Source organism: Canis aureus, chromosome 2 (assembly GCF_053574225.1).
Source record: "Canis aureus isolate CA01 chromosome 2, VMU_Caureus_v.1.0, whole genome shotgun sequence".
In the NCBI taxonomy this organism is placed as follows: domain Eukaryota; kingdom Metazoa; phylum Chordata; class Mammalia; order Carnivora; family Canidae; genus Canis; species Canis aureus.
In genome coordinates, this window is record NC_135612.1 from 25997642 (window position 1) to 26023152 (window position 25511).

Genomic DNA, 25511 nt, shown 5'->3' on the forward strand with positions numbered 1-25511 from the left:
GGGTAGAAATATCTTAGGCTTCTATGGTTTTTCCATTGTTTCTGTGGGCAGCTAATTCTACACCTTTTTCCTCCACTCCCTGGTTGTGGATATTGAGAAATCTATGGAAGGTATTTCTTTTGAGAAGAAGTAACAGACTTTGGTGTTCGAAGATCGTAATCTGCCCACTTCTCCTTGGGGGGGATAGGTTGTAGCTCTTCTTAGAGGATGGGGTATGTGGGGGAAAGGAAGAGCAGTAGTGGCCATAAGTCCTGGGAGAAGGGGAGCTGAGTGACCTCAGAGGAAAGTCCACCTGCAGCTACTCACAGCTGAAGAAGACACAGAACAGATTTCTCATATTGCTGCCACTTATGACCTGGAAACAGCCTATGGATTTCTCTGGCAGGTGGTTATTATGATACTTTGTTTTGAAACCTTTAGTGACCTTGTCTGCATCTTACTGTATAAACAAGGATGCTTCAGTAGAAAAATGCTGTGGATATAAACATAGTAAACCTTCACTGAAGAAAGGATGACATTATATGATCCTGGCAAAGATATATTCTTGTTTTTATAAAAAGTAGAGGGAACATGGAGAAAAATCATAAATTTAATGTTCATTAAAGATGAGTTGTATTTTAAGCAAGAGATTCATGTGAGGAGTTTATACCAGTGTTTAGATTAGAATTGGCCTTAGAAGTTTACATGAGAGTTTTTGTGGCCTAACATGCTTTTATGTGTTAAAGAAGCTACAGCCCTATGTGCTATGGCATTTCTTGTGGCTACATATTAGGGAAGACCTAGTCAGTGTATTTTTTATATAGATTCCCCTAAAGATTTAGACTCATTGAATATTGACAAGTTGATACATTCTCTTTTCATGTGTGGCACTCCTGGGAATATCTGAAATGTAAAATTTATATTCTTATCGTAGTTGCGTTAGCAAATTTAACTAATGTAAACATCAGCTCAGAGCTTGCTGGGTGAAGGTGGTGAAACCCTCAGCCTACACCAACTTCCTGATCTCAAGTCTCAGTTGCTTCCTTTGTATGTGGGGACTTTTTTCACTTAGATTTGCCACCAGTCTGAGCCATGCTTCCAGTAGGAGGCTGATTGGTAGTTGCTGGATGACCTCTGGTGTGAGCTAGCGGGCTTTGCCTGCTTTCAAAGCTAATTCCTGTCTCTGGATTTTTTGTTTTTGTTATATTTTCTTATCATCGTTATCTTTTATTTTTCTCAGCTTTTGTATGGATTTTTCTCTGCTAGTCAGCTACTTTGGATCTACACATTCCAGTTAGTCCTCTGAATTCTTTCCCTGTCTGTGGTACATTATTTATATTATAGGCACAATGGAAAATCTTGATAGTTTCTTCCTTCATTCATAGTCCTTAATGTATATTCCTACAAAGGCATTTCCATGTTGGTAATATGTCACTATGAGCTTCCCTTGTCGCCTTTTCTTGCCTTTTTCAGAAACATAATTTCATAGTTATTTGCTTAATGCCTGGGAGTGTGAGAAGGTCTATTATCAAAAAGGAAAACTTATAAATAAATGTTGAAAAAAGCTACTTACCATCCAGAGGGCAGTGCACATAGTTCTCAGGGGCTTATAAGATTGGAACTCAAATCAGAGGAGGTACCACCATGCTTTAGCTATCTGCTGACAACTTTTTTATGTGGAGAGACCACAACTGTGTATGTTCCACTGATTGGTTCTGGTAACTTTTTGGTAGGCTTTATGAATTGTTTGGGTGTGGGTTTTATATCTTATAGTTACGGAGACAATAGACTGGTAAATTCTTCTATTTTAGGGAAAACAGAAAATAAAAGAGGAAAATGAAAACAGAATTGTGAAGTTTATTTTGTTGGAGAAAAAATAATTGAAACAGTAAAAGTAAAAAAATAAGCAACTAGAAAATCTTGAAATCTAAATGAATTGAAATTTGTGGGGAACATGGATTTTCATATGTTTGTTTAAATGAATAGTAAAGGAAGAAATCACAGTATTAGTCAGGCTTAAATGTTGTATATTTGATTGGTAAATTGCCAAGAGGCAAATTGGTGGGTTTGTGATTTGATTTCACTCTCCTTTAAGTAGCCTTTTACCTTTTCACAGGTGCTGGTAGAAGACATGAAACTCCTAGGTCAGAGACAAATGACTTTACTTATCCTGGCACAGCAAGCAGCATGAACATTAGCATATTTGCTTTAGACCTCCTTGCCCCCAGGTCCCGTGGAGGTGATGCAGTATGGTACAGATAAATGTACGTGTAGTGGGTTGCCACTGAGGAGTAAGACTGTTCTCTGTCCTGGAGGGTGACTTTACCTCATCCCTCAAGGTTGCTCACGCACACACCACCTGGAGAAATGGCCCCAATACAGCACGGTCCAGATCTTGCATTCCTGGTATTCCCAAGAAGACATACAGGAGTGTGAGAGACCCAAAGAGGAGTGTTTGCCAATAGGTGCTATGAAGAGTCAGGAAGTACTCTTCTATTTTTTATAAGTTTTAGAACTGTGAATATAGTATTTAAAGTACAATTAACTAAAGGAGATTTTAAAATGGAAAATTCTTCTAGTGAGGTTCAAGCCGTGTATTTTCTTAATTTCCTTAAAAATTATAAAATTTATACCAAACATCATGTTACCAATGATGTCATTATATTGATAGCCATGTTGCAAATAGTTTTGGAGACTTACTGTTTGATAGATTCAGAGAATACAAAGATTAAACAACGTGTAGCACTTCTGTGCACTCAGGATTAAAGGGAGGAACAGTCAGGTAAATTATGTCCTTGTGTAATAAATACTGTGATATCCAGGTTGCTGTGGAAACACAGGGGAAGGGCACCTAACTCAGCCTGGGGTGGTATGGTCAGGAGAATTCTTGGAGGAACGTAACTTTGAGTCTTTAAAAGTTAGCAAAATGGGGGCAGCCCGGGTGGCTCAGTGGTTTAGTGCTGCCTTCAGCCCAGGGTGTGATCCTGGAGACCCAGGATTGGGTCCCACATCAGGCTCCCTGCAGGGAGCCTGCTTCTCCCTCTGCCTGTGTCTGTGCCTTTCTCTCTGTGCCTCATGAATAAATAAATAAAATACTTAAAAAAATAAAAATAAATAAAAGCAAAATGGATAAAGAGGTTGGGTATAGAGACAGAGGCACTAGAAGGCAAATACACAAGAAATAAGGAAAGTTGTTGTATTCAGCAATACTACTATACCTGCCCATGGTATAGCAGTATGGCAGCAGTAGTAGTTCACATATATGGAAAAAGACCATTGGCGAATTCTTAGTGTGGGAATGACAGGACCACATTCATTTTCGTTTAAAAACAAATGATTATGTTGGCACTGAGGTTAGAAGACAGGTGAGTTTGATGTTGGATGTGTGGTGATTCCTTATTAAACTATCATAGTAATGCAGGTAAGATTTGGTTAAGGAACTGAAGACTGACAAAATGGGTGGAAAAGAGGGGATCAGTCAAAGGAGATTTGAAGAGCACAATTGATAGGGTGCCATTAATGGGAAGCATGGGGAATAGTACAGAGAGGAAGTAATATCTGACAGATTAGTTCATGCCCGAATATGTTGAGTTTGAGATACTCATAGGAGATACAGGTGGAGATGGTACTTGATTACATGGATTTAGAATTGAGGAGAGTTTTGAACACCAAGATACAGGTTTGGGAGTCATTTATTCATTGCAAAATAATATCTACTGTCTATAAAGCATTTTGCTGGGTGCAGAGGAACCAGCATTTAATAAGATTTGCTCCTGTGCAGGTTATATTCCCATGGAGGACAGACATTAAACAGAAAAATTGCAAATTCTTTTATTAAAGTGCTTCCTGTCTTAGATTTCAGAGCTCTAGTGTTGTCCAACTCCAGGGTAGTGTTTACATAGAATAAAATTAAAAATTTGAGCGTGTGGTTCAGGTTGTATAGGAGTTTGCCAAGGAAAAAGTTAGGGGGTGGGCAGAGGGAATTGTTTCAGGCGGAATAAACCGCATATACCAAGGCCCATAGGCAAGAGAGGTTTTGGTGTATTTAGAGAACAAGAGGGGTGATATGTCTGGAGCATAGAGAACCAGAGAGACAGAATGGTATAAAATGAAGCTGGAGAAGTTGGCTCGGGCAAGATTATTGGACTTTATAGGCAAAAAAGCAGTTTGGAATTTTTTCTAAAACAACAGTAAGCTATTGAGTTTTGAGCAGGGTACTAGGAGATTAGGTTTGTGTTTTGAAAAGATGATTCTGACTGCTAATGTGGAGAATGCTTTGAAAGGGGGCAGGAGTGGAATCTGGGAGATCAGTTAGGAATCTAGGCTGGTGATGTAATGGTGGTCTGAACTAGACAGTGGAAGCTAGTAGGTTCAAGTTATCTTCTAAATAACAGAATTAACAGAACTTGGTGATTGTCATTTATCAGGATATAGTGTGGTTGTTGGAGTCATCCAGGCTGAGGAGAGAACATGGAGGATGAAATTTTGTGAGACACCAACATGTAAGGGATAGGCTGAGGAGGATTCCACAAAGGAGAAAGAGAAGTAGTTAGAAGAGAAGAGAATCAGGGAAGACATAAATCAAGTGATGGGAGTTAAAGAAAGGAAAATGTTGTTAAGTAAATGCTAAAGAGTGAGTGGGAAAATGATTGTTTCCCACGTAAAAATACGTGATGTTTTAGGATGAAGAGGAGTATTATACTGTTTTTAGAGAATATTTAAGGACATTAGAAAAGTTAATTATATAATGTTAACTGAAAAGGACCATGTAAATTTGCATATTTAGCATGAATCTGAAGCTTTGTTTATTTTATTTTTTTGGTATTTTTTTTTTATTGGAGTTCGATTTGTCAACATACAGTATAACACCCAGTGCTCATCCCATCAAGTGAGTCTTTGTTTAAAAGACTGCATACATGAGTGTGTGTTTATGTAGCAAAAATATTCAAAGGCAATATAGCAATATATTAATAGTTTTATCTGGGTGGCAACATTATTTTGTTATTAGTTCCTGTGCAGTTTTCAAATTATGTGAGCATGTATCAAGATTATAATTAGGAAATTATTTTTAATTTTGATGTATCTTTATCATTATATGTATTTTATTAATATTTTACAAACACATGTTGAAAGAGTGCCAAATAGTTCTGTAAGGCTTGTAGTAAGAAACTGCATTGCCTGCTCTCACCCTTATCCCATTACTATTTCTTAGGAACAACTATCTTCAACTCTTTTAGTTGATTTCTTTTGCTATTTATTTTCATATCTCTAAATAACAAATTTATATTGCTGCTACTGGATTTTTTTTTTTTTTTTTTTTTTTAGATACTGTCTCTTCAGTTCTCACAGTGGAAGTTGAAAATTTGTTCTTTCATTTGTCGTTTCCAAAGCCACATACCCGTTTCTTGCCTTTTCATCCTCTCACCATAGTTATTCTAATTTTGGTTAGAGTAGTATTTAATGTTTATATTATTATAACCATGTGAATGCCCTTCATAGCTCGGCCATGTGGTAGTATTCTATGATTTCTTTTCTCCTTTCTTCCTTCCTTTCTCTATTTTAGAGAAAGGAGGGGGAGAGGCAGAGGAGAGGGAAAGAGAAACTCAAGCAGACTCTGCTGAGTGTGGAGTCCCGCATGGTGCTCCATCTCACTCAAGATGAGACCTGAGCCAAAACCAAGAGTTGGCCACTTACCTGACTGTGCTACCCAGGTGTCCCCTCTTTCTTGTACACAGTTTTTCCTTGAATACATTTATTTGTTTAGAGATAGCTTAATTTTCTATGTACTTATGAATTTAACCCCAAACTCTATCTTAATGTCTAAATATCATCTTAATTTGTTAATTTCATTGTCTTGAAGACCTAGCTCTCAGACTCTTCTGCACTCTACTGGATATTCTAGTCTATACTGTTCTAATCTAGTCTATACTGGAAATTCTCCTGGTCTTTGGCATAGTTGTTATTTTAGGCCCTCTCTTTCCCACCATACCTGTTATCTTTGGGATTCCTTTTGCTTCTCTGTTTTGTGTTGGATCCCCTGTTTCCAGATTTCTTCTTTGCTGGGTCCTTATTTCAGTTGACCACATTCTCTGGTAGCTTTCTGGGTATTTGGTAGCTTCTTTTGACCTAGGAAATCATACTCTCTTCTGGGCTGTTTTGTGTGTATGTGTGTTAGTTCTTTGATTTCCTTGCTTCATTTCACTGTCTCTTGTCTGTCTCACTCACTCACTTACTAACTCACTCACTGCTTTTAGAATTCCTGTTTTCTTTGGATGTTGTAGAAACTTAGTGGGCTAGTCTTCTAATTATTTTATCTTTTTTCTTCAGTTATTTCCCACTGTATTTAGTTGCACTTTATTGGGAGATTTTTGCAGTTTTATGTTTCAACCCTCTGTAGATTAAAAAAATTTTCCTGAGGGTGCCTGGGTGGTTCAATTGGTTAAACATCCAACTCTTGATGTCCATGATCTTAGGATCCTAGGATTGAGCCCTGTGTCAGGCTCTGTGCTTAACACAGAGTCTACTTGAGATTCTCTCTCTCTCTCTCTCTCTCTACCCTTCCCTCTGCTCTCTCTCTCTCTCAAATAAATAATAATCTTGAAGAAAACCTCTCCTATTATTAGACCTCTACTTTTGTTTAATGCTATTCTGTTTTTGTTTCATATATCCATACATTATTTTATCTCTTTGAAAATTATTGATAGTTTTTGGACATTTTCTTCTCTTGACTTGTCTGTTTCTTCCAAGTTATTCTTTTTTGTTTGTCCTTGTCTTTCCTATTTCAGGCTTTCCTTAAATGTGTGATGGTCATTGGCTATCTGTTCACGTAAACATTCTAAAAAGAGAATTACAAAGCTGCCCATTAGTTCTAGATCTGTGGATAAGGATTTATGAGCTGAGTTTCATTTCTTGTAATCTGACTTTCAGAATAATCTGGTTGGATTTTCCTAATTTCTGATATCCATATTTTTAGGATGTTATTTTAGGCTGCTTAGTTTCCCTAGAGAAGAATCTTTGTTACCTGCTTGAAGAGTATGAGCCTCTCTCCAGTGTTTTGGAAACTAAACTGGGGGAGAAGCACATAGACTTTCTCTTTATTCCTCTCTTTTTCAGTGTGAGTTGTCTGTTCTCTAAACTTGCCTTGTGTCATCCAGTAATGATAAGATCACTTAAAAAATGAGAATAAACCTCTGATGTTCTGTAGGGCTGGGAAGGAGTACTCGTCTTAACTGGAGGGAGGGAGAGGTGGAATTGGGAACTGGGAATTTAACAGCTTTTCAAACTGGGAATCTAACAGCTTTTCAAACAGAGTTTTAATCAGTCCTCCTGTTCATAATACCTTGCATCTTCCAGAAGTACCTGGTACTGCCAATTCAGTTTTCTGGAGATTCTGTCAAATAAATTGAGTTGTTTTTAATTTCCCTTTGCCTGATTAGTATTCAGATTTCTGGGATCTCAGAAGTCATTTAACACAATTTTGTTATTTGTTGTCTTCTGGATTCTTTGTCCTTATGAATTTATACCTTAAAAGTCCTTTTACTATCATATGGTGGGAGAATGTACCTATAAATGTAAGCTCAAATCATCACTTTTGATATTTTACATGAGGAATTAGTGGTTGGGATGCCTGGGTGGCTCAGCGGTTGAGCATCTGTCTTTGGCTCAGGGCATGATCCCAGAGTCCTGGGATCGAGTCCCACATTGGGCTCCCCTCAGGGAGCCTGCTTCTCCCTCTGCCTGTGTCTCTGCCTCTCTCTGTGTCTCTCATGAATAAATAATTAAAATCTTAAAAAAAAAAAGAACTAGTGGCTAATAATAACTACAATAGATAATCACCAAAGAAATATCTGAAGCTTCAGTACAGCTATTTAGTTTATAATAAAAACAAGTGATAATGAAAATGATTTAATTAATTAAATAATTAACTTTAAAAATATTTTATTTATTTATTCATGAGAGACACACAGAGAGAGGCAGAGACACAGGCAGAGGGAGAAGCAGGCTCCCTCTGGGGAGCCCAATGTGGGACTAGATCCCAGGACCCCAGGATCACAACTTGAGCCAAAGGCAGATGCTTGACCACTGAGCCACCCAGGTGCCACAATGAGAATATTTTAAATAGCTTACCATTGCATTCCAAATGCCCGGCACTAAGTCTTCCATTTTTGTATTAACACATTTAAACATCATTCCAACTTTGCAGTTGGCACTCTTATTACCACCCCCTCTATAGATGAGGAAATTGAGGCATAGAAAGATTATGGCACTTTTATTTAGATAACACAGTAAACTAAGAAGTGGAGGAATAAAAATGTAAATCCAGGTAGTCATGCTCCAGAACCCACACTCTTAACCAGTTGTGTGCTATCCTACTTCCATGTGCTACTGGGGTTATCTCTTTTGGTTGAGATTAAAGATTTTAATTTTCTCCTATCAGGGAGAATGATCCACTTTATTTGTCTGCTAGAATTTTTATCTTTATGTATCACAAATAGTCTACAGACATAAAATGATTTTTCTTTTGGTGATTTATCTAAAGAGAAATTACTTGTTACCTTAGATTTCTCTGGCAGGTCTTAAAAGGCTTAACTTTTTCCCCCTTATGCATGGATATCTTTTTGATAATCCACTTTTACTGTTCATTGATAATAACTTTTCAAAGATTACCTTCTGCTTCATTATACTATTACCCAAGCATACTGGCAAAGTGATAAGCTATAGGAAAATGCTTCCGTTTCAGATTTTAAATAAATATTAACTGTCTTGAAGGGGAATTATTCATATTTTGGTATATTTGGAACATGTTTTCTTGCAAACTTATAGAGCAGCATCAATTAGTTAGCTGAAGTTAGCCCTTTAAAAACATAAACAGTCTTTTTGTGTTCTTTATTTTAGAAGTTGGAAGAAAGATGCAGTTAAAGACAAGCACCTAATTGTTTAATTCTCTTTTTGCATCAAGATGTGAACAAACAATTGACTTTATAGAATTAAACTTGTTCTACTTTAGGTTTTTTCACACTCTTAAGTATTTCAATTTATGCCTGAAAGAAGAATCAAGTTAGTTAATTTTTATAGTTATTAAATAAATTTTAGTAGCAATAGATGTATTCATATTCAAATACACATGTAAAATATTTTTTCTTGCCTTGTGCTTTATGATTTATTATGATGTGTTAAAGTCATTAAAATTAATTATTTATATAAAACAAATCTAAGAATCAGATTTAGTTTTTTTACTTGATTTACAGATTTTTATTCTTGTTTTCATGACAGTGATGTTCTTTTCTCCCTGCCCACTTTTGCGTGTTTCCTGTATTAAAACATAGCTCTTTTTCCTTCTTAGGATTTGTCACTCATTCCTACTCACTCATATAAGAATGATGCTTGAGATCCCCTCAATGTTTACATATTCATACTATATTTGAGGCTATGTCTGGTTTGTAGGGAAATGTGCTTTTTACTTTCCTGTTGGTGAGTTTATATTCTTTAAGAATGAGAGGCTGTTTTCTGATTCAGGTCCTCTAGTTCTTTTTTCCATTCATCAGTTCCTCATATTAGACTTTGGCTTCTATAAGATGATCAATAAATGTTGACATAGCAATTCCATAGAAAAATTTGACTGAAGTTGATAATTATATACGTCTTTATCATGTTTCATCATTTGCCCAGTTCTAATCAAGAGCAATACTTGCCAGTGCTAGTCTTGATTATATACTTCTTGTTTGAGATTTATTTAGGGCAAAATTAATGAAAGGTTAAAAGGGCATATCATTATTATTAGAGTAGAACATAAGAAAGCACTGCTGTGAAGAAGCCACACTTTTCCCTCATGTTATCTAGTAGACAGTCCTCATTCACCTGCCCCTATTACTTAATTTATCTTTTATGTCCCATCATATTTGGACCATAGTTATATTGTATTTTATAAAACCTCCTCAGTTCATGGCAGGTAGAGGGGTTTGGTTTGGTTTGGTTTGGTTTTTAAATTAACAGGGTATTCTCAATTGGAATTCTTTCACTAGAGTTTTTAAATTCTCTTGAATTTTTTCTTTTCTAATTTAATACAGTAGGTGTGCTGAAACTGAGAACACTGTGCAAGAACTGACTATTCAGTTGAATATTTGACTTGAAAGTGTAAGATTAAAAGCACAAACAGAAAGAATTAGTAAGAATTTATCTCTGCTTATTTTCCTTCTTCTGATGAATTTTTAATTTTTTAAATTAGGAATTGAAGGAAAACTCTGCAACCCAAACTGACTCCTACATGTACAAAATAATAATTCTCTGAGCATTACATATCTAGCTAAGGTAGCTTTCATACATTTGATTATTTTTAAAACTTTTTCTTTTTCTTTTTTTTTTTTTACTTTTGGAAAGAAAGGTTTATAAAGAAACTGGAATACAAGAAAACGGTCGTGTTTTTAAATTTTCAGAAAAAAAGTCAAGTTCTTGAAGATCACATATAATTTTGTCTCTGTATTTCCCTTTCTATACTTATCATTGAATTTCTTAATTTTTTGGAGGTCAAGTTAAACATAAATATGGTAGGTTCCTAGGTTTTCTCTTTCTCTTCTTTATTACACTCTCATATGACTGTATTTTCTATGAGATGTTATGAACTAGCTTAGGATTTGTTGGTATGAGTTGTGGCTAAGATTTTTTTTATAGATTAAAAAAATTTTTTTGTATACTTTTTTTATTGGAGTTTGATTTGCCAACATATAGCATAACACCCAATGCTCATCCCGTCAAGTGCCCCCCTCAGTGCCGTCACCCAGTCACCCCATTCCCCCACCCACCTCCCCTTTCACTACCCTTTGTTTCCCAGAGTTAAGAGTCTCTCATGTTTTGTCTTGCTCTCTGATATTTCCCACTCATTTTCCCTCCTTTCTCCTGTAATCCCTTTCACTATTTCTTATATTCCCCATATGAGTGAAACCATATAATGATTGTCCTTCTCCAATTGACTTCACTCAGCATAATACCCTCCAGTTCCATCCACGTTGAAGGAAATGGTGGGTATTTGTTGTTTCTAATGGGTTAAGATATTATTAGTGAATTGATAGTAACTGCACATGGTGGAGAAAATGAAAGAAATTATGTATTTGAAAGGTATTTGCTTAACTACATTATAGAAGAGAAGGTAGGAAAGGGAAGGGGGTAAAATGTGGGAAAGAAAGATAAAAGAGATCAGGAGAAAAAATTGGAAAGAGAATTACCTGCATCATGATAGTTGATTATGTATTTGCTTCTGTTTCAATTTATTTGTTTTACTTGTTCTTTTCTCATTGAATTTTAAACTTCCAGAAAATGGGGGCCATTACTTCTGCTGCCTTTCAACTCCTGGATCCTAATAGTGTCAACTCAATTATCCATGGAGAGATTATCTGCTTTGTGTTTTAGCCTTTGCAAATATAGCTTTCAAGTTCTTATTGACATAAGTAAACAAAGAGGGTGATAAAGACTTTTTGAGTCATTTCACTATTTCATGTGTACGTTTGTTTACACTCCTGTGTAGCTTGGCTCTTAGATCAAACTATTCATTGTTAATCTTTAACTTAGATTCAGAATGAATCAGTTATCTCACATATTTTTTCTAAAAATAAATAAATAAATAAAAAGGTATTTTCAATTAAAAGCTTTTTTCTAGTTTATTTAATTGTTTTTAAATTGACTTTTAGCTTGAGCCTCTCCCACCTGTCCTTCACCCTTTAGCCCCTTTAGAGCTAAAGATCAACCCACTATACTGTTCTTTCAGTATGTAGAGCTGCAGAACCAGGTCCAAATCACTGATATTCACCTGACTCCTAGGGACTTGGAAAATATTTAGCCATCAAGGACCAATTTTTTTTTAAGATTTTATTTATTTGAGAGAGAGAGGGGAGAGATGAGCAAGGAGAGAGGCAGAGAGAGGGGGAAAAGCAGGCTCCTCACTCAGCAGGGAGCTCAATGCAGGGCTTGATCCCAAGACTGTGGAATTGTGACCTGAACCAAAGGCAGGCACTTAACTGACTGAGCCACCCAGGCGTTTTCAAAGACAGCTTTAATTGGGATAGCCTATCCATACATAAAAACTAGAAAAGGATTTTATTTTATTTTATTTAAAAAAAAATTTTATTGGAGTTCAATTTGCCAACATATAGCATAACCTCATCCCGCCAAGTAAGTGCCCCCTCAGAAAAGGACTTTAGAAGGATTTTCAGTAAGAGTTGAAACATTAATTTTCTGGTTTTCTTTTAAGAAAAGAAATATCCAGTTAGGAAGCTCTAACTATAATCCTCTTCCTCGACACAAAAGAATAACAAATGTAGCAAATTTAAAGAGAAACATCTTTTTTTTGTTGAAACCTGCTTTAAAAAAAAATCTGGGATGAACATAGAACATGAAGCAATGATCAGCAAAGAGCTAAGAAGGAAAATCGAGCAACTTCAATTCATTAAGGTGTTGCTATATATGTTGTCTAATGTGTTGTCAATTCCAGAAAATTAAACATTATCTTATTCAAATGTAGGTACCGAAATATGTTTCTGTTCTTTTGTTCTACATACAAAGCTGTCATGGCTCATATGTATCTTTATTTAATCACTTCCTATTTCCTTTTCTGTAGAGGGAGCTCCTTGAAATCAGAGCCCATTTCTTCGAGCTCTGTATTTTGAAGATTTAATCTGGCTTCACGAATATAGTAGATACTAAACAAATGTTAGATGAATGAATCAGTTTGTGAGCTGTGAATGTTTCTGGGTATTTATTTCTTTATTTTTTTAGGGGGAATTGCAGGTTTAAAAATTAACAAATAAGGAAATGTTAACCAGGATGTGCTTTAACTTGTACTGTGTATTTGGTTTAGTTTTTAATTAAACATCTCAAGTCGTTACTTTCTCATTTCTAAGTCGTTACTTTCTCATTTCTAAGGAAAGTGTATGTGGGGATCACATACACTTTTTCATAACTTAGCTGTTTTCTTACCTAAAAGCTAAATGTGTTAAGTAAATTTTAAATGTTGGATGAGACCATCCTCTATCTAATACTTTGTACTTTTCCAGGGATGTTTATACACATTAAGTCCTATCCTGAAAACAACCTGAAAGAGGTACAAATGAGAAAACTGAGGCAGATATTTATTTCAAAGCTTGTAAATTTAAAACCTAGGATTTGGGACTTTTGAATTTCTAGTTCAATGTTATTTTGTTTTTACCTTGTAGACCCTGTTAAAATTTCTTGTTGCTTATTGTTTTAGTTTGCTAGGGCTGCCGTAACAAACCACCACAAAGTGAGTGGCTATAGCAACAGAAATTCATTGTCTTCATAATTCTGGAGGCCAGAGTTTGAACTTGTAGTGTTGGAAGGGTGGGTTCCTTCTGAGGGCTGTGAAGGAAGGATCTGTCCAGGCCTCTCTCTTTCCATCTTCTCCCTGTTTCTTCACATCATCTTCCTTCTACATATGCCTCTTTGTCCAGATTTCCTTTTTTTTTTTTTTTTTTTTTTTTTTTCCAGATTTCCTTTTTAAAAGAATACCAGTCATACTGAATCCAGGGTCCTCATTTTAACAAATTATATCTGCAATAACCTTGTTTCCAAATAGGGTCACATTCTGAAGTACTGGGGCTAGGATTCCAATGTATCTTTTGGGGAGAACGGTGCTATTTTACCCATAACACTTACCCTTTAGTAAAAGAAGTCTGACTGGAGGTGTGGACTTTCTTTCAAAAATCTTAGTAGAAACTTCTCATTTGATCATCACTGTGCTGTTACCTCGCAGGTGAAATTAATTTAATACCAATGGGGAAGGCATTTTTGATAGAATCGTCCTTGTTGTGGTTCTTAGAGCCATAGAGTTTTCTAATGATCAGTTTGTGAAAATATCCATATTTATGATTTTATTTCCCTGGAATTTTCTTATGGTAAAATACACAAAGTTAACTGAGAACTAAGCACTTCTCTGGAGGCTAATCTCTTAAAGTAAATCTATCTGTCACTTCATGCTCCAGCTGTTCTCTTGTGCATCTAAATGGCCTCACTTCCCTCGAGGACTTAGGCAGATGATAGAAGAGTCTCTGAAGGAAAGTTTAGGTTAATCAGACTATCAAGTAGCTAGTTTTTAAAAAATTATTCCATAAACAAATGATGAGAGGACTTCTTGAACAGTTAAGATTCAGAGGGAGTCAGGGAACTCTTTACCATCATTTAGATAAAATCCTAATTAACTAGAACCTGGGTAACTGAACTGTTAATTTGAGCCCCCCCTCCCTCCAACATAATGCTTTAAAAAGGAAGAGGTGAGTTACACAAAATAAAGGCTGTTCTGGGTCACTGGATGCTTAACTAAATCACTTACATATTATATGTATTATAATATGTATAATTGTTATCACTGTCATTTTCAGGATGGGCCAAGGATTAATATAGAAGTAAATGATGATTTTGAGGCAAGGCGACGTTCTTGGTTATATACACGTTAGCTTTTTTTTTTTTTTTTTTTTTTTTACTTATTAAAACTGGAAAGTGAACAAGTGTATTTTAGCACAATTTCTTTCTTTTAACATGGGCTAAAACAACGCTAGATTAGATTCACGCACTTGGGTTCTTGCCCTGATTCAGTTCCCAGTTGAATAATCTTGGACAAGTAATTTCACCTTTCTAGGCTTCCTCTTTTATCTGCAGTGGAAGATCTGCAGATTTTGCTGTGAAGCGTTATTATTCTGTGAAATAATTTGAGTGCTTATTCTATTGAAGACTAGTGCAGGTTTCAAAGAAGGAAAAAGAATGTTCCTTGCCTTCAGAAAGGTTATAGTATAGATAGATGGAAAGCTGTGATATGTGAAAAGTTAAATAGTAGTGTGAAGTAATAATATGAGGTATAATATTAATACATGCTGTGAGCAATGTGGACTCTATGCTATGCATTCTGGGGTGAATGAGTACATATCTGTAGAGTAGAATCATCTGAAAGTAATTGCACAGAACTGAGGATTGAACTAATTTCAGGAGGCTGTGTTGACCACGCATAGATGAAGGGAAAAAGGGGAGTATCTCAAGAAAAGGTGTAAAGGCTAGAGCTGTAAGTAATACTGATTTGGGACAAGTCAGTTCACCTCTAAATTACAGCACAGATTCATCATGAGTATGTTTGATTTCCAATATGTCCAGTTTAAATGTTTTACTACTTTAAAATTTTACTTGTTATGAGCATTTATGGTCAATTAATTTAAAGATTTTCCCTATAGTTTGGCTTATACTCAGGGATAAGATGAAGGAACTGAAAGAAGGATTGAGTCAGAAAAATTCTGAAGTAAGAGGCAGTGGTTTTAAATAATTGGTTTTGCACAGTTGTTGATTAGTTGAATCTAATTGGGTTGCATTTAATTGTCTCAATGTGTTTGTGTTTTTTAAATACTAAATTGTGTGTGTGTGTGTGTGTGTGTGTGTACATACAGAACCTGAAAAACAGTGGATTTTTATGTAATGGAAGTAGTAAAGCTGAACAGATGGTGGTATGGCGGGGACCTGGGAGCTGGTGATGGTATTTCATAAGACCTGTAGGTAACTGGGAAAGCATGTATAGGGTTACAGTTTTCACAGGAGTTGGTGAACTAGAGATCGTGAAAGCCTTACAGAGCCTTCACACATTGTGACCATGCCATCATTAATTATATACCAGAGTGGAAGGATTCAGAAAGGAGAGCTAAGAGTACCAGATGACCAAGGAGAATCCCCAACCCTCTACTTCATTACTTAGGTAACACAGACACCAGTGCTGCTTTATGACAGCGGTGGTCCTATGACCATTCCACGTGGCTCAGATTGCCTGGCATTTGTCTGCCTTGGATGTTCACTCTGTGCCTCAGCATTCAGATCTCAGTTGTCTTTTTCTTTTTCTCCCTGTGTTTTTTTTTTTTTTTAAAGATTTTATTTATTTATTTGAGAGAGGGAGACTGAGGTGCAGAGCATGAGCAGGGGGAGGAAGCAGAGGGAGAGGGAGAAGCAGACTCCCCCCTGAGTAGCGAGCCCAATGTGGGGCTCTACCCCAGGACCTTGAGATCATGCCCAGAGCAGAAGGAAGATGCGAGATGGACTGAGCCACCCAGGTGTCCCTCAGCTCGCAGTTTTCTGTTCATGTGCTGAGGGCACTAAAGTAGCCGGAAAGCTCCATAACCAGTACTCTTAGCATTTATTCATTTTGGGTAGCACATATTTTCAGCTCTACCACAGTGTATTTATTATATAAGAAAAAACAATATAATGAAGAAAATGTAGAATTTGCCAATGGGTACTAGGAAAAATTTGATACCAAATTCTGGATTTGTGGATTGAAATAAAACAACAATGCAAAACTTACGTATTTAAAATAAATGGAAAGGGGTCTGGGTGGCTCAGTCAGTTAAGCCCCTGCCTCCTGCTTAGGTGGTGATCCTGGGGTCCTGGGATCAAGTCCCACATTGGGCTCCTTGCTCAGTGGGGAAGCTGCTTCTCCCTCTCCCTCTTCCTCTGCCACTCCCCTGGCTCATGCTCTTTCTCCCTCCCTCCCTCCCTTTCTTTTTTTCTCTCTCTCAAATAAATAAAATCTTAAAAAAAAAAAACCTGAAAGATAATCTGAAATGATATGACTTTATTAGGCTTGTTTTGGGACTTTTTTCCTCTAAGAGAAATCCAATATTTTCTATTACTAGAAAAATAAACACAAGGTTTGGACCCAATTTTTAACAATTAAGTGAAATAGGAATTGAATTTAAACAATTTAATTTAAAAATAATCATTTTGAGCTCTTTTCCTGGAAATATGTATTGTGTTTCCCTCTGGGCCTCCTTAGATAACCTGATGTGCTTCTCCTGTTTCAGAGAATCATTATATCAATGCCAAGTTTTGTGTGTTCATCTGATGAACACTGCAGACTATGGTTCAGGATGCCTGAGCTCTAGGGATCTCCTTTGGTTGCTGGCACTACATGTATATTCTATCATTACTGGTGCATGTATTTTGTCCTGGCTTACTATCATCAGAGTAACTTGTATGCTCTCAAAGCTTACTTTTAAATCTAGTTTTTAAACTTCTATTATGTTATTTAATTAATTTTAAAAAGCTATGTAAACACTGAAGGTTTTTATAATTTAATGGGCAAACTGCTTTACCATTTAATCCTTAATTAAATATTGAACCACTTTAATAAAGTAGTTACTACGCAGAGAATACTGAATAAGAAATTTGGGGAAAACGGGGAGAAAAAAATCTCATTAAAATGACCAGCTTGTCTGTAGTAGTAAATAGTAGGCACAGTGTATAAATATCTGATCTTATTCCCAGTTACTAGAGCCTGGGTACGTTAAAGTTTAGCCATAGCATAAGAAAATCAAAGTTCTTTAGTCTAGTAGTTCAATATGAGATGTTAATGGCAGTTAGAGTAGGTCACAGATCTCTTAGTTGGCTAACAGCTATGAAGATATATTGTAGCTCTTTTTTTTTTATTGTAGCTCTTTAAGGGGATGTAATGGAAAGAGACAAAAAAATAAATGATCTATCCTCCTATATAAAATGACAGAAAAATGTACTGACCCAGTTTGAATTGGCATTTGGGTCATGTGACTTAAGGAGTTCTTACTACTGGGATTGAGCACCAGAGAGCTCATATGAGCTCAAAAGGCTGGATGAAAGAATAAAATGATAACCTCGGTTAAAAAAAATAGCATTCCTGCATTTGTTCAGAACTTATTGGCATTGTGTTTCACGTACTTTGTATTTTCAGATTTCTATTTTAGAACTTTCATTGCTTTGCTTCTATTGCTTTGCATGAAAGCCCTGTATATAAATAGGAGTGAGAAGTAGGAAGAATTTTTCTATAGCTTTTGTCCTCCTCCAAATACTATAAAATCTTTTATTATTATTAAAAATTAATTATATTGATTTTTTTCAATGTTTGCCGTATTAGTCTCATATCTTTATTTCTAATCATCCCTATTAATGATACAATTAAGTTTTAATCCTCTGTGAAAACATTAATTACTATGTAAATTGGTGTTCTAGGAGAAAAGGGTTCAGAGGTCAGATGAGTTTATGAAATGGTACATACTATATCTCTTTTTAGAGATTTATAATGTACATTATAATGTCAAAGAACTGGAGAGTTACTGCAGTAAATAATTATGTTAAGTCCAGAGTTTCTTTGGAGTCCATTGGTAAAATAAAATGAAAAGGATTGCCTAATGACTTTTTACGTTTGCATTTTGGAGGGCTTGTTTTGATATGACTTTGATAAAATAAAAAAAAAAAAGCCTTAAGAGATTAGCCTAGTCAAAAAGTTCTTTTTCATTTGAGACATCTTTAGTGGAATAATTTAACACAATGCGTGACACATAGTAGATGCTTAATAAAATATTTTTTGTTCAGATTAAGATTTTAAAAGTAGATTAGGCTCTTGTAGTGTTTAGCATTTCTGTAGAATCCTCCTTCCTTGATGGCTCCAGGAAACATTTTTCATAAAGTTTTGCAACTCTCCATATATAGGGCTGGGAGGTAAAGGGTAGAGAGATCAGGAGCAGGGAGACCTAGGAGCCTAGGAATTCTGAAATTCTGAGCTCAGCTACACCAGAGACTATAGAAGAGCTTCATCTATGGCAGGTTTTTGCTTCCATCTTTATGCATGAGGTGTTTTTGTGTGTACCCATATAGGTCTGTGGCTGAAGGTGCTGCTAGATTGGAAATAATCAGGCCAATTGAATTTACCACCATATTATTCTTCTGTTTTACTTTAGAAATCTTGAAGGCTTTTACATCTTGGAGGGTTATATTTCTGCCTCCTTTAAGACTTGCTCCAAGGAGAATGAACTATGTTTTCATAATGTGGTCAAATTGATCTATTTATCAGTATATCCAAAGTATTTACCACAATAATAATGGTTACTATTTTAACCATAATGTGCCAGACATTGTGCTAAGCACTTTATGTAGATGATCTGTAATTGTCACAGCAACCCCAAGTGATAGTTACTGGATAGTTCAATTTTGTAGGCAAGATATGATCTTTGAGAAATTTATATTGGTTTTTTATTTTTGCAATTCTTCCCATAAAATTGTCTGTAATTCATTTTTCTAAACTTGTTTTTAAAGCCTGCAGTGAAACTCCAACAAATTAGAGAGTAACAGTAGGGGGAAAAAACCTACTTATTACTCTTATTTTTAAATTCACCCTTATTTTTACGCATTTACACATTCTTATATTTTACTGATCCATTGTATTAATCATTTTTTGGCTTCCTGTTTTGTATGTATCTTGCTTGGAAGTAACCCAGTGGAACAGAAGGATACTTGCCGAGGATGTCAAGGAATTAACCACTCCCACTGCTTTCATTAAGTGAGTTAGGCATGGACAGGCCCATGGCAGTTGATGTAGAGAACAAGATTATTGAGGAAGTGTAAATCTGTGATGGTAGGATTAACTACTTGTTCTGCAATCTTAGGCAAAACTAGTGGTACCAGGCAGCTGCCTTGGAGTTCTTAGTGACTTTTTCAGTGGATTTTTATTATTTATTTATTTTTTCCATGTACAAATTGAAGAATGGCTATCCAAAGTAGTTGGCATTGAACATTCAGTAAGAAAGATGGACACTACATCTTACATTATTATACTTCGCAATTATTTATTTGGACTGTTGCATATTTTTCCTGTTTTATCTTGAATCTTTCTCAGTCTCAAATAAACAATGTGTCATGAATAAGGACTTTGTAACTAACAAAGTGTTATATTAGTTTAGTTAGCTAGACTAAGGGATGCCAGTATCAATCAGAGTAACTAAACCTATTAAAGTGGAATTCTTTTGCCAAATCCTAGAAGCTTAAACTATGTGCCATTGCTCCTTTTGCTTTATTATTCCTTGAGCTTACTCCTGGCAGACTGAAGTTGTAAAGATTTGTTTGCTCCTACTCTCAACCATTGGCTATTTCATTTTTTTTGTAAGTTGTACTATGGAGTTTGGCATTTATTATTTTATTGGGACTTGGCAAAAGCCCTCAGAGTTTAAATGAATGACTTTTCTCCTACTCCCTTTGCTATACATCATCCCTTCCTTATTGCTGGAAATGAGTTACTTGTTAAAAATAGAATAACATTTTATGTTCACTGACTTATCTTTTTGTTTTGAGCTAAATTGTGCCTTTAAAAAAAAACTGGTACAAATTAAGAAATGTGGAAATAGGTAGAAACTCCAAATAAAAAATATTTCTTGGGCAGCCCGGGTGGCTCAGCGGTTTAGCACTGCCTTCAGCCCAGTGCCTGATCCTGGAGATCCGGGATCAGTCCAGTCCCACCTCCAGCTCCCTGCATGGAGCCTGTTTCTCCCTCTGCCTCTCTTCTCTCTCTCTCTCTCTCTCTCTCTCTCTGTGTCTCTCATGAATAAATAAATAAAATCTAAAAAAAATTTTTCTTAAATACTTTTAGTGTACATAGCATTGCATAATACATTAAGCCACCTATTTTATTGTTTACATATAAAGTGGAAGAATTAAGGTTAATACGCTAAAAAACTTAAAATTTATTTTGACTATAATCTGATTTTTATGATTGGTATTTTATATTAAGTATCATATGTATGTTATCTTTATAGTTCATTCATAATTCTCTGCTAGTTATAGTCTGATTATTTTAAATAGTCACATAAATTTCTTAGTGTCATCTTTTGAGGAGTTACAGTGTCTGGAAAAAGAAATTGGAAATAAAAATAAGTTGGGCATTACTTTTTTTTTTTTTTTTTTTTGCTAAATAAAATTCCATACCCCCCCCCACAAAAATAATTAGAACAATCTGCTATTAAATTTTATGAAACAAAACAAAGCAAAACAGATATACTTACCTCTCTGCTGAATGAATGTATTTGGTATTTGGCCTCCTGTGTATAAAATAAATACTACGCTATCTAAAAAAAAAAATAAGTTGGAATATAAAACAAAATATGAAAAACTTATTTTTCAGAGGAATTTATAGCTATTTTAAATAAATAATTTTACTTGGGCAAATAATTATGGTTATATTTTTATAATTTCTATATTTATTTGATACATTCTCTTCTATCATCTTAATGTATCATTTGGATATTTTACTAATTATTACTGGATTTAAGGGATTTATTTTTATAATAACATAATATTATAACTTAGTGTTTTATCTTGCCTGTTTTGAGAACTTTATTTCTTCTTTAGGAGGTTTTAATGGTCTCCAGAACAACAGATAGTGGCACTGGGACCTTAACTCTTGCTTCACTTTATTCTTCAAAATTTCTAAGTACTTCAAGAGACAGGAAGATTAAAAATATTTGGGCCAGTAATCATGGTTGTTAACTATCATATTTACCTTTTTGTGCTTTATTTCTTGAAACTGGTTTTATTTCAAGTGATGTTAATCTAATTAAAATAGAAGATCAGGTAAATGATATTAATGGAGCATTCCATGTAAATAAATACTAGGTTGTAAAATCCAATAAAGCAGTCATAGTCTGTTGTAATAAGAACATACTTAAGAATATAACTATTTGAGTGAATGAAATAAGAAGTGGAACCAAAAACAGTCAATTTGAATAATTTAATCTGAAAAGGTTTTGTACTGTAGCTAGTCTTCTTTCTCCCTTGATCCTCAGTTTTATATAGAAAAGTGTTATCAGCCCTCGACTTTATTTTTTCTGACTGGTTAAAATCGAAAGCATTTATCACATCTTGTAGTGTTACCAATGAAAGATGACTTAACAAGTTTTTTTTTTTTTTTTTTTTTGACTTAACAAGTTTTAACTGGACAGGAGTAATTTTTGACAACCTATCCTGGGTAGATAGGATTTTAGCCATGGATACGTTAGGATTATTTAGAAAGGAATCGCTACTTATGTCATATAATCTGAAGGATAAAGGTTCTTCTCTTCTAGATCTCTGAAGTGTTCTGCGTTCTCCCTTAACTAATTATAGACACAAGTTCATCATGGATGAGGACTCTTGGGGATATTGGGCTGTCTTTTCCTCATCCCCAGCCTTTCCCCTCCATCTTTCTTAAAGTGTGTCAAATGCTGAGTATAGGATAAAATGCTGAACAAGACATGCAAGGTGCTTGCTCTTCAGCAGCTTAGTTTCATCTCTCCATACTGTTTATTTAGTAGTATAGGAAAATATGAATGAGTAACTCAACATGCTGCCCCCAGTATTTAAGGAGGCTGTTTTTCAAAAGGTCATTTGTAAATTGGCTTGTTTGATACAGAGAAATATCCGTAAAGAGAAAACATTATAAATTGTAATTACATTCCCAGAGGGTACCCACAATATAGCTGAATTACAGAACTAACAATATTATGGTTTCCCATTATCTTTAAGGATATGAGTTCCAACTGTAAATCTAAAATTTAGAGAATCTGTTTAGCTTTATAAGCAGTTCCTATAACCAGGAGAATGTTCTGCCTCTTTCTTTCTGACTTCCATACCCCTAAACAACAGGGAGTGTTTCCACTTCTTTTTCCAGCTCATTGACAGTGAGAGGATATTTCTTTACCTCCTGTGGTAGTGGCAGTGTCCTTAGGAGAGTGCGTGATCCCTGCAGCTATGACAGGAAGGAGATACGGGCTTATGGAAGTTAGGGATATAGGTGAAGTAATTGTATCTGGAGACAGATATATGAAAGATCATTCTAGACATGGAGAATCTTTGGCACCTAGAGAAGGAAGGATGGGAGTTCAAGGGAGATGAAATAGTATTGGAATAGAGTCAAATTGGCCTTAAAAGAGTGAGGTAGAGTAAGTTGGAGAGTAGATGGTAGGACAGGGAACAGGAGGGGAATGTTTAACAAGAGCTAAACAAAAGGGAGCTGGAATCTTGGCCGTTAGACTAGCCAGGGGCTTGAGTTTCTCACATGTGGCAGATTTGCAGGATTGACATTTGCAAGTCAGGTTCTATCAGGTTCTTCCTTTTACTGACTCCTCCTCCCTCTTCTCCACCTGCCCCCTTTTTTTCCTCCCCCCTTCTTCTTGTTCTTGTAATATCATTAGGAAATATTTAAATTTCCATAGAACACATAGATTGGTTTTAAAAATGTTACTTTTATGCACTTGAAATTCTTTATTAAATTTTCCTTTAAATTATATAATCTTTGGAATCTTTTCAAAGATAAATATTATACAACTTAGCATAAACTAAAAACAGTATAAAATAAATTCCCTTAAAAGAAAAAGGCATTATTAAATAAGAAAATATGCCAAATAAGCCCCTTTTAGACAAAGTAAAAAGATTTTTTTAAAAGATTTTATTTATTTATTCATGAGAGAGAAAGAGAGAGAGAGAGAGAGAGGCCGAAGACACAGAGGGAGAAGCAGGCTCCAGGGAGGGAGCCCGACGTGGGACTCGATCCCAGGTCTCCAGGATCAGGCCCTGGGCTGAAGGCGGCGCTAAACCGCTGAGTCACCTGGGCTGCCCCAAGAGAGATGTTTCTAACAATAAACATCTTGGATGTTAGTTAGATCTTTAGGTTACTTTATATTAACCATTCATTTTTGCATGCTGTCTACTGTTTCCACTAAAGCCCTCATCACACTAAACATATTTTTAAAAAATTTCTTGCCTGCTAATTCCAACAATCTTGCCATATCAGACTTTGGTTCTGATACTTGTTTGGTTTCTTCAAACTGTGTTTTTTGCCTTTGGTATGCCTTATAACTTTCTGTTGAAAGGTGGTGTGCTGGAGGTAAGGAACTGTAGCAAGTAGGTGTTTAGTAATATAGTGGAGGGATGTGTGAAGGCAACTGGGAGGGTGGAGACACTCTATAGTTTTAGGATTAGTTCTTAATCTTTTGGTGCCTGTGCCTCTGGACTCTGAATGTCCCCAGTGGTCTCAAGATTATTGCCCCCTTAGGTGGTGCAGGATGCCTTGAGAAGGCTGGAGCTGTGTGTTTCTCTTCCTGCACGTGGAAGCCTAGAGTTGGCTATGGTTGGGTATGTCACTTATCCCAGGTAGCTTAGGCTCTGATGAAACTCCAGCAGTTTAGGCTCTAGCAAAATAGTTTCTCCTGAGAACAGGTCTTTCTTTTCTTTTCTTTTCTTTTCTTTTCTTTTCTTTTCTTTTCTTTTCTTTTCTTTTCTTTTCCTTTTCCTTTTCCTTTTCCTTTTCCTTTTCCTTTTCCTTTTCTTTTCTTTCCTTTTCTTTCTTTTTTTTTTTTAGATTTATTTATTTATTTATGATAGACAAAGAGACAGAGAGGTGCAGAAACACAGGAGGAGGGAGAAGCAGGCTCCATGCCGGGAGCCTGATGTGGGACTCGATCCTGGGACTCCAGGATCGCGCCCTGGGCCAAAGGCAGGCGCCAAACCGCTGAGCCACCCAGGGATCCCTTCTTTACTTTTCTTTCTTTTCTTTTCTTTTCTTTTCTTTTCTTTTCTTTTCTTTTCTTTTCTTTTCTTTTCTTTTCTTTTCTTTTCTTTCTTTCTTCTTTTCTTTTTTTTTTAGAACAGGTCTTTCAAAGAAAAATAGGGCCCCTGGCTGATCCAGTCAGTAGAGCATGTGACTCTTGATCTCGCAGTTATAAATTTGAGGCCCACATTGGGTGTAGAAATTACTTAGAAATAAAATCCTTTTTTAAAAAAGAGAAAAATTGAATCATCTAGTAGATTTAAAAATTTCTTTTCTCCTTCCCATGCCAGAAGCATGAGGTGATTTTTTCTCTGATACCGTGAGAACCAAGTTAGGCTACATGGAAATAAAACTCACCATAGGGTGGGAGCCCTTCTGATTGAGTTCTCTGGAGTTTTTATCTCTCAGATTAGTCCACCCTGAGCCTTTAGCAATTTGTTAGTTACAGTTTAGGTTTTTCTATGCAGGCATTGGTTCCTGAGTAGGTTCCTCCACAGGGGTTTCTGCTCTAATCAGTATTTTTCTACATCTGTCTGTCTCTACAGTTTGCTCTGTGACCTCTGCTCTCTTACAGATCTAAGCAGAGTTGCTGATTTTTCACTTTGTTCAACTTGGTAAGATGGAGTGAAGATTTCTCTGTTTCTTACTTGCTAGAACAGAAATGAAAAGTTTGAAAGGCAACTTTTTATGCTTTGAGGGCACATTAATTTTATAAACAAATTACCTGCCTCTGTTACCAAAAGTAGAAAATATTGGAATACTGTGGGATAGGATAGTTCATTTGAAAGAAAGAGTATTATACTGAGATGGAAATAAACTTGAGAGACAGATGGAAGGGGAAGGTCATACTTTTTATCCTATATTTTAATTACTGAGTGACCTTGAATAAATTTTGAAATCTTCCTGGATATAATTTTTGTCTTTGAATTGTTGTGAGGATCACTCAGATGGACTTTTCTCCTTTCCTTTTCTTTCCCTTTTCTTTTTCCTTTCCCTTTTACCTCCCTCCCTCCCTTCCTGCCTTCTTTCCTTCCATTCTTCTACTAACACTAATGGTCATCTGTTCCCAGTCAGTGCCTGGAGACATGCTAAGGATGTAAAGATGATTAATAATTTTTTTCCAGTCTCAAATTCTAAAGAAAAGCTAGATACAATATCCTGTGGTAATTATTTG

General features: G+C 35.7%; 1 protein-coding gene across 8 annotated transcripts in view; it reads left to right on the top strand.

Annotated features, from left to right (window-relative positions):
- SSBP2 (single stranded DNA binding protein 2) overlaps positions 1 to 25511 on the top strand; it is a 308559-nt gene that overhangs the window by 52284 nt on the left and 230764 nt on the right. Inside the window, exon 1 of one of the 8 annotated variants that reach the window (XM_077866305.1) lies at positions 2225 to 2243. The exons of the other annotated variants lie outside the window; for them this stretch is intronic. Coding sequence (XP_077722431.1) covers positions 2242 to 2243 — 2 coding nt within the window. The 5' untranslated portion in view covers positions 2225 to 2241. Of the gene's footprint in view, positions 1 to 2224; positions 2244 to 25511 lie in introns of those variants that run through there. 8 annotated transcript variants of the gene reach the window in all.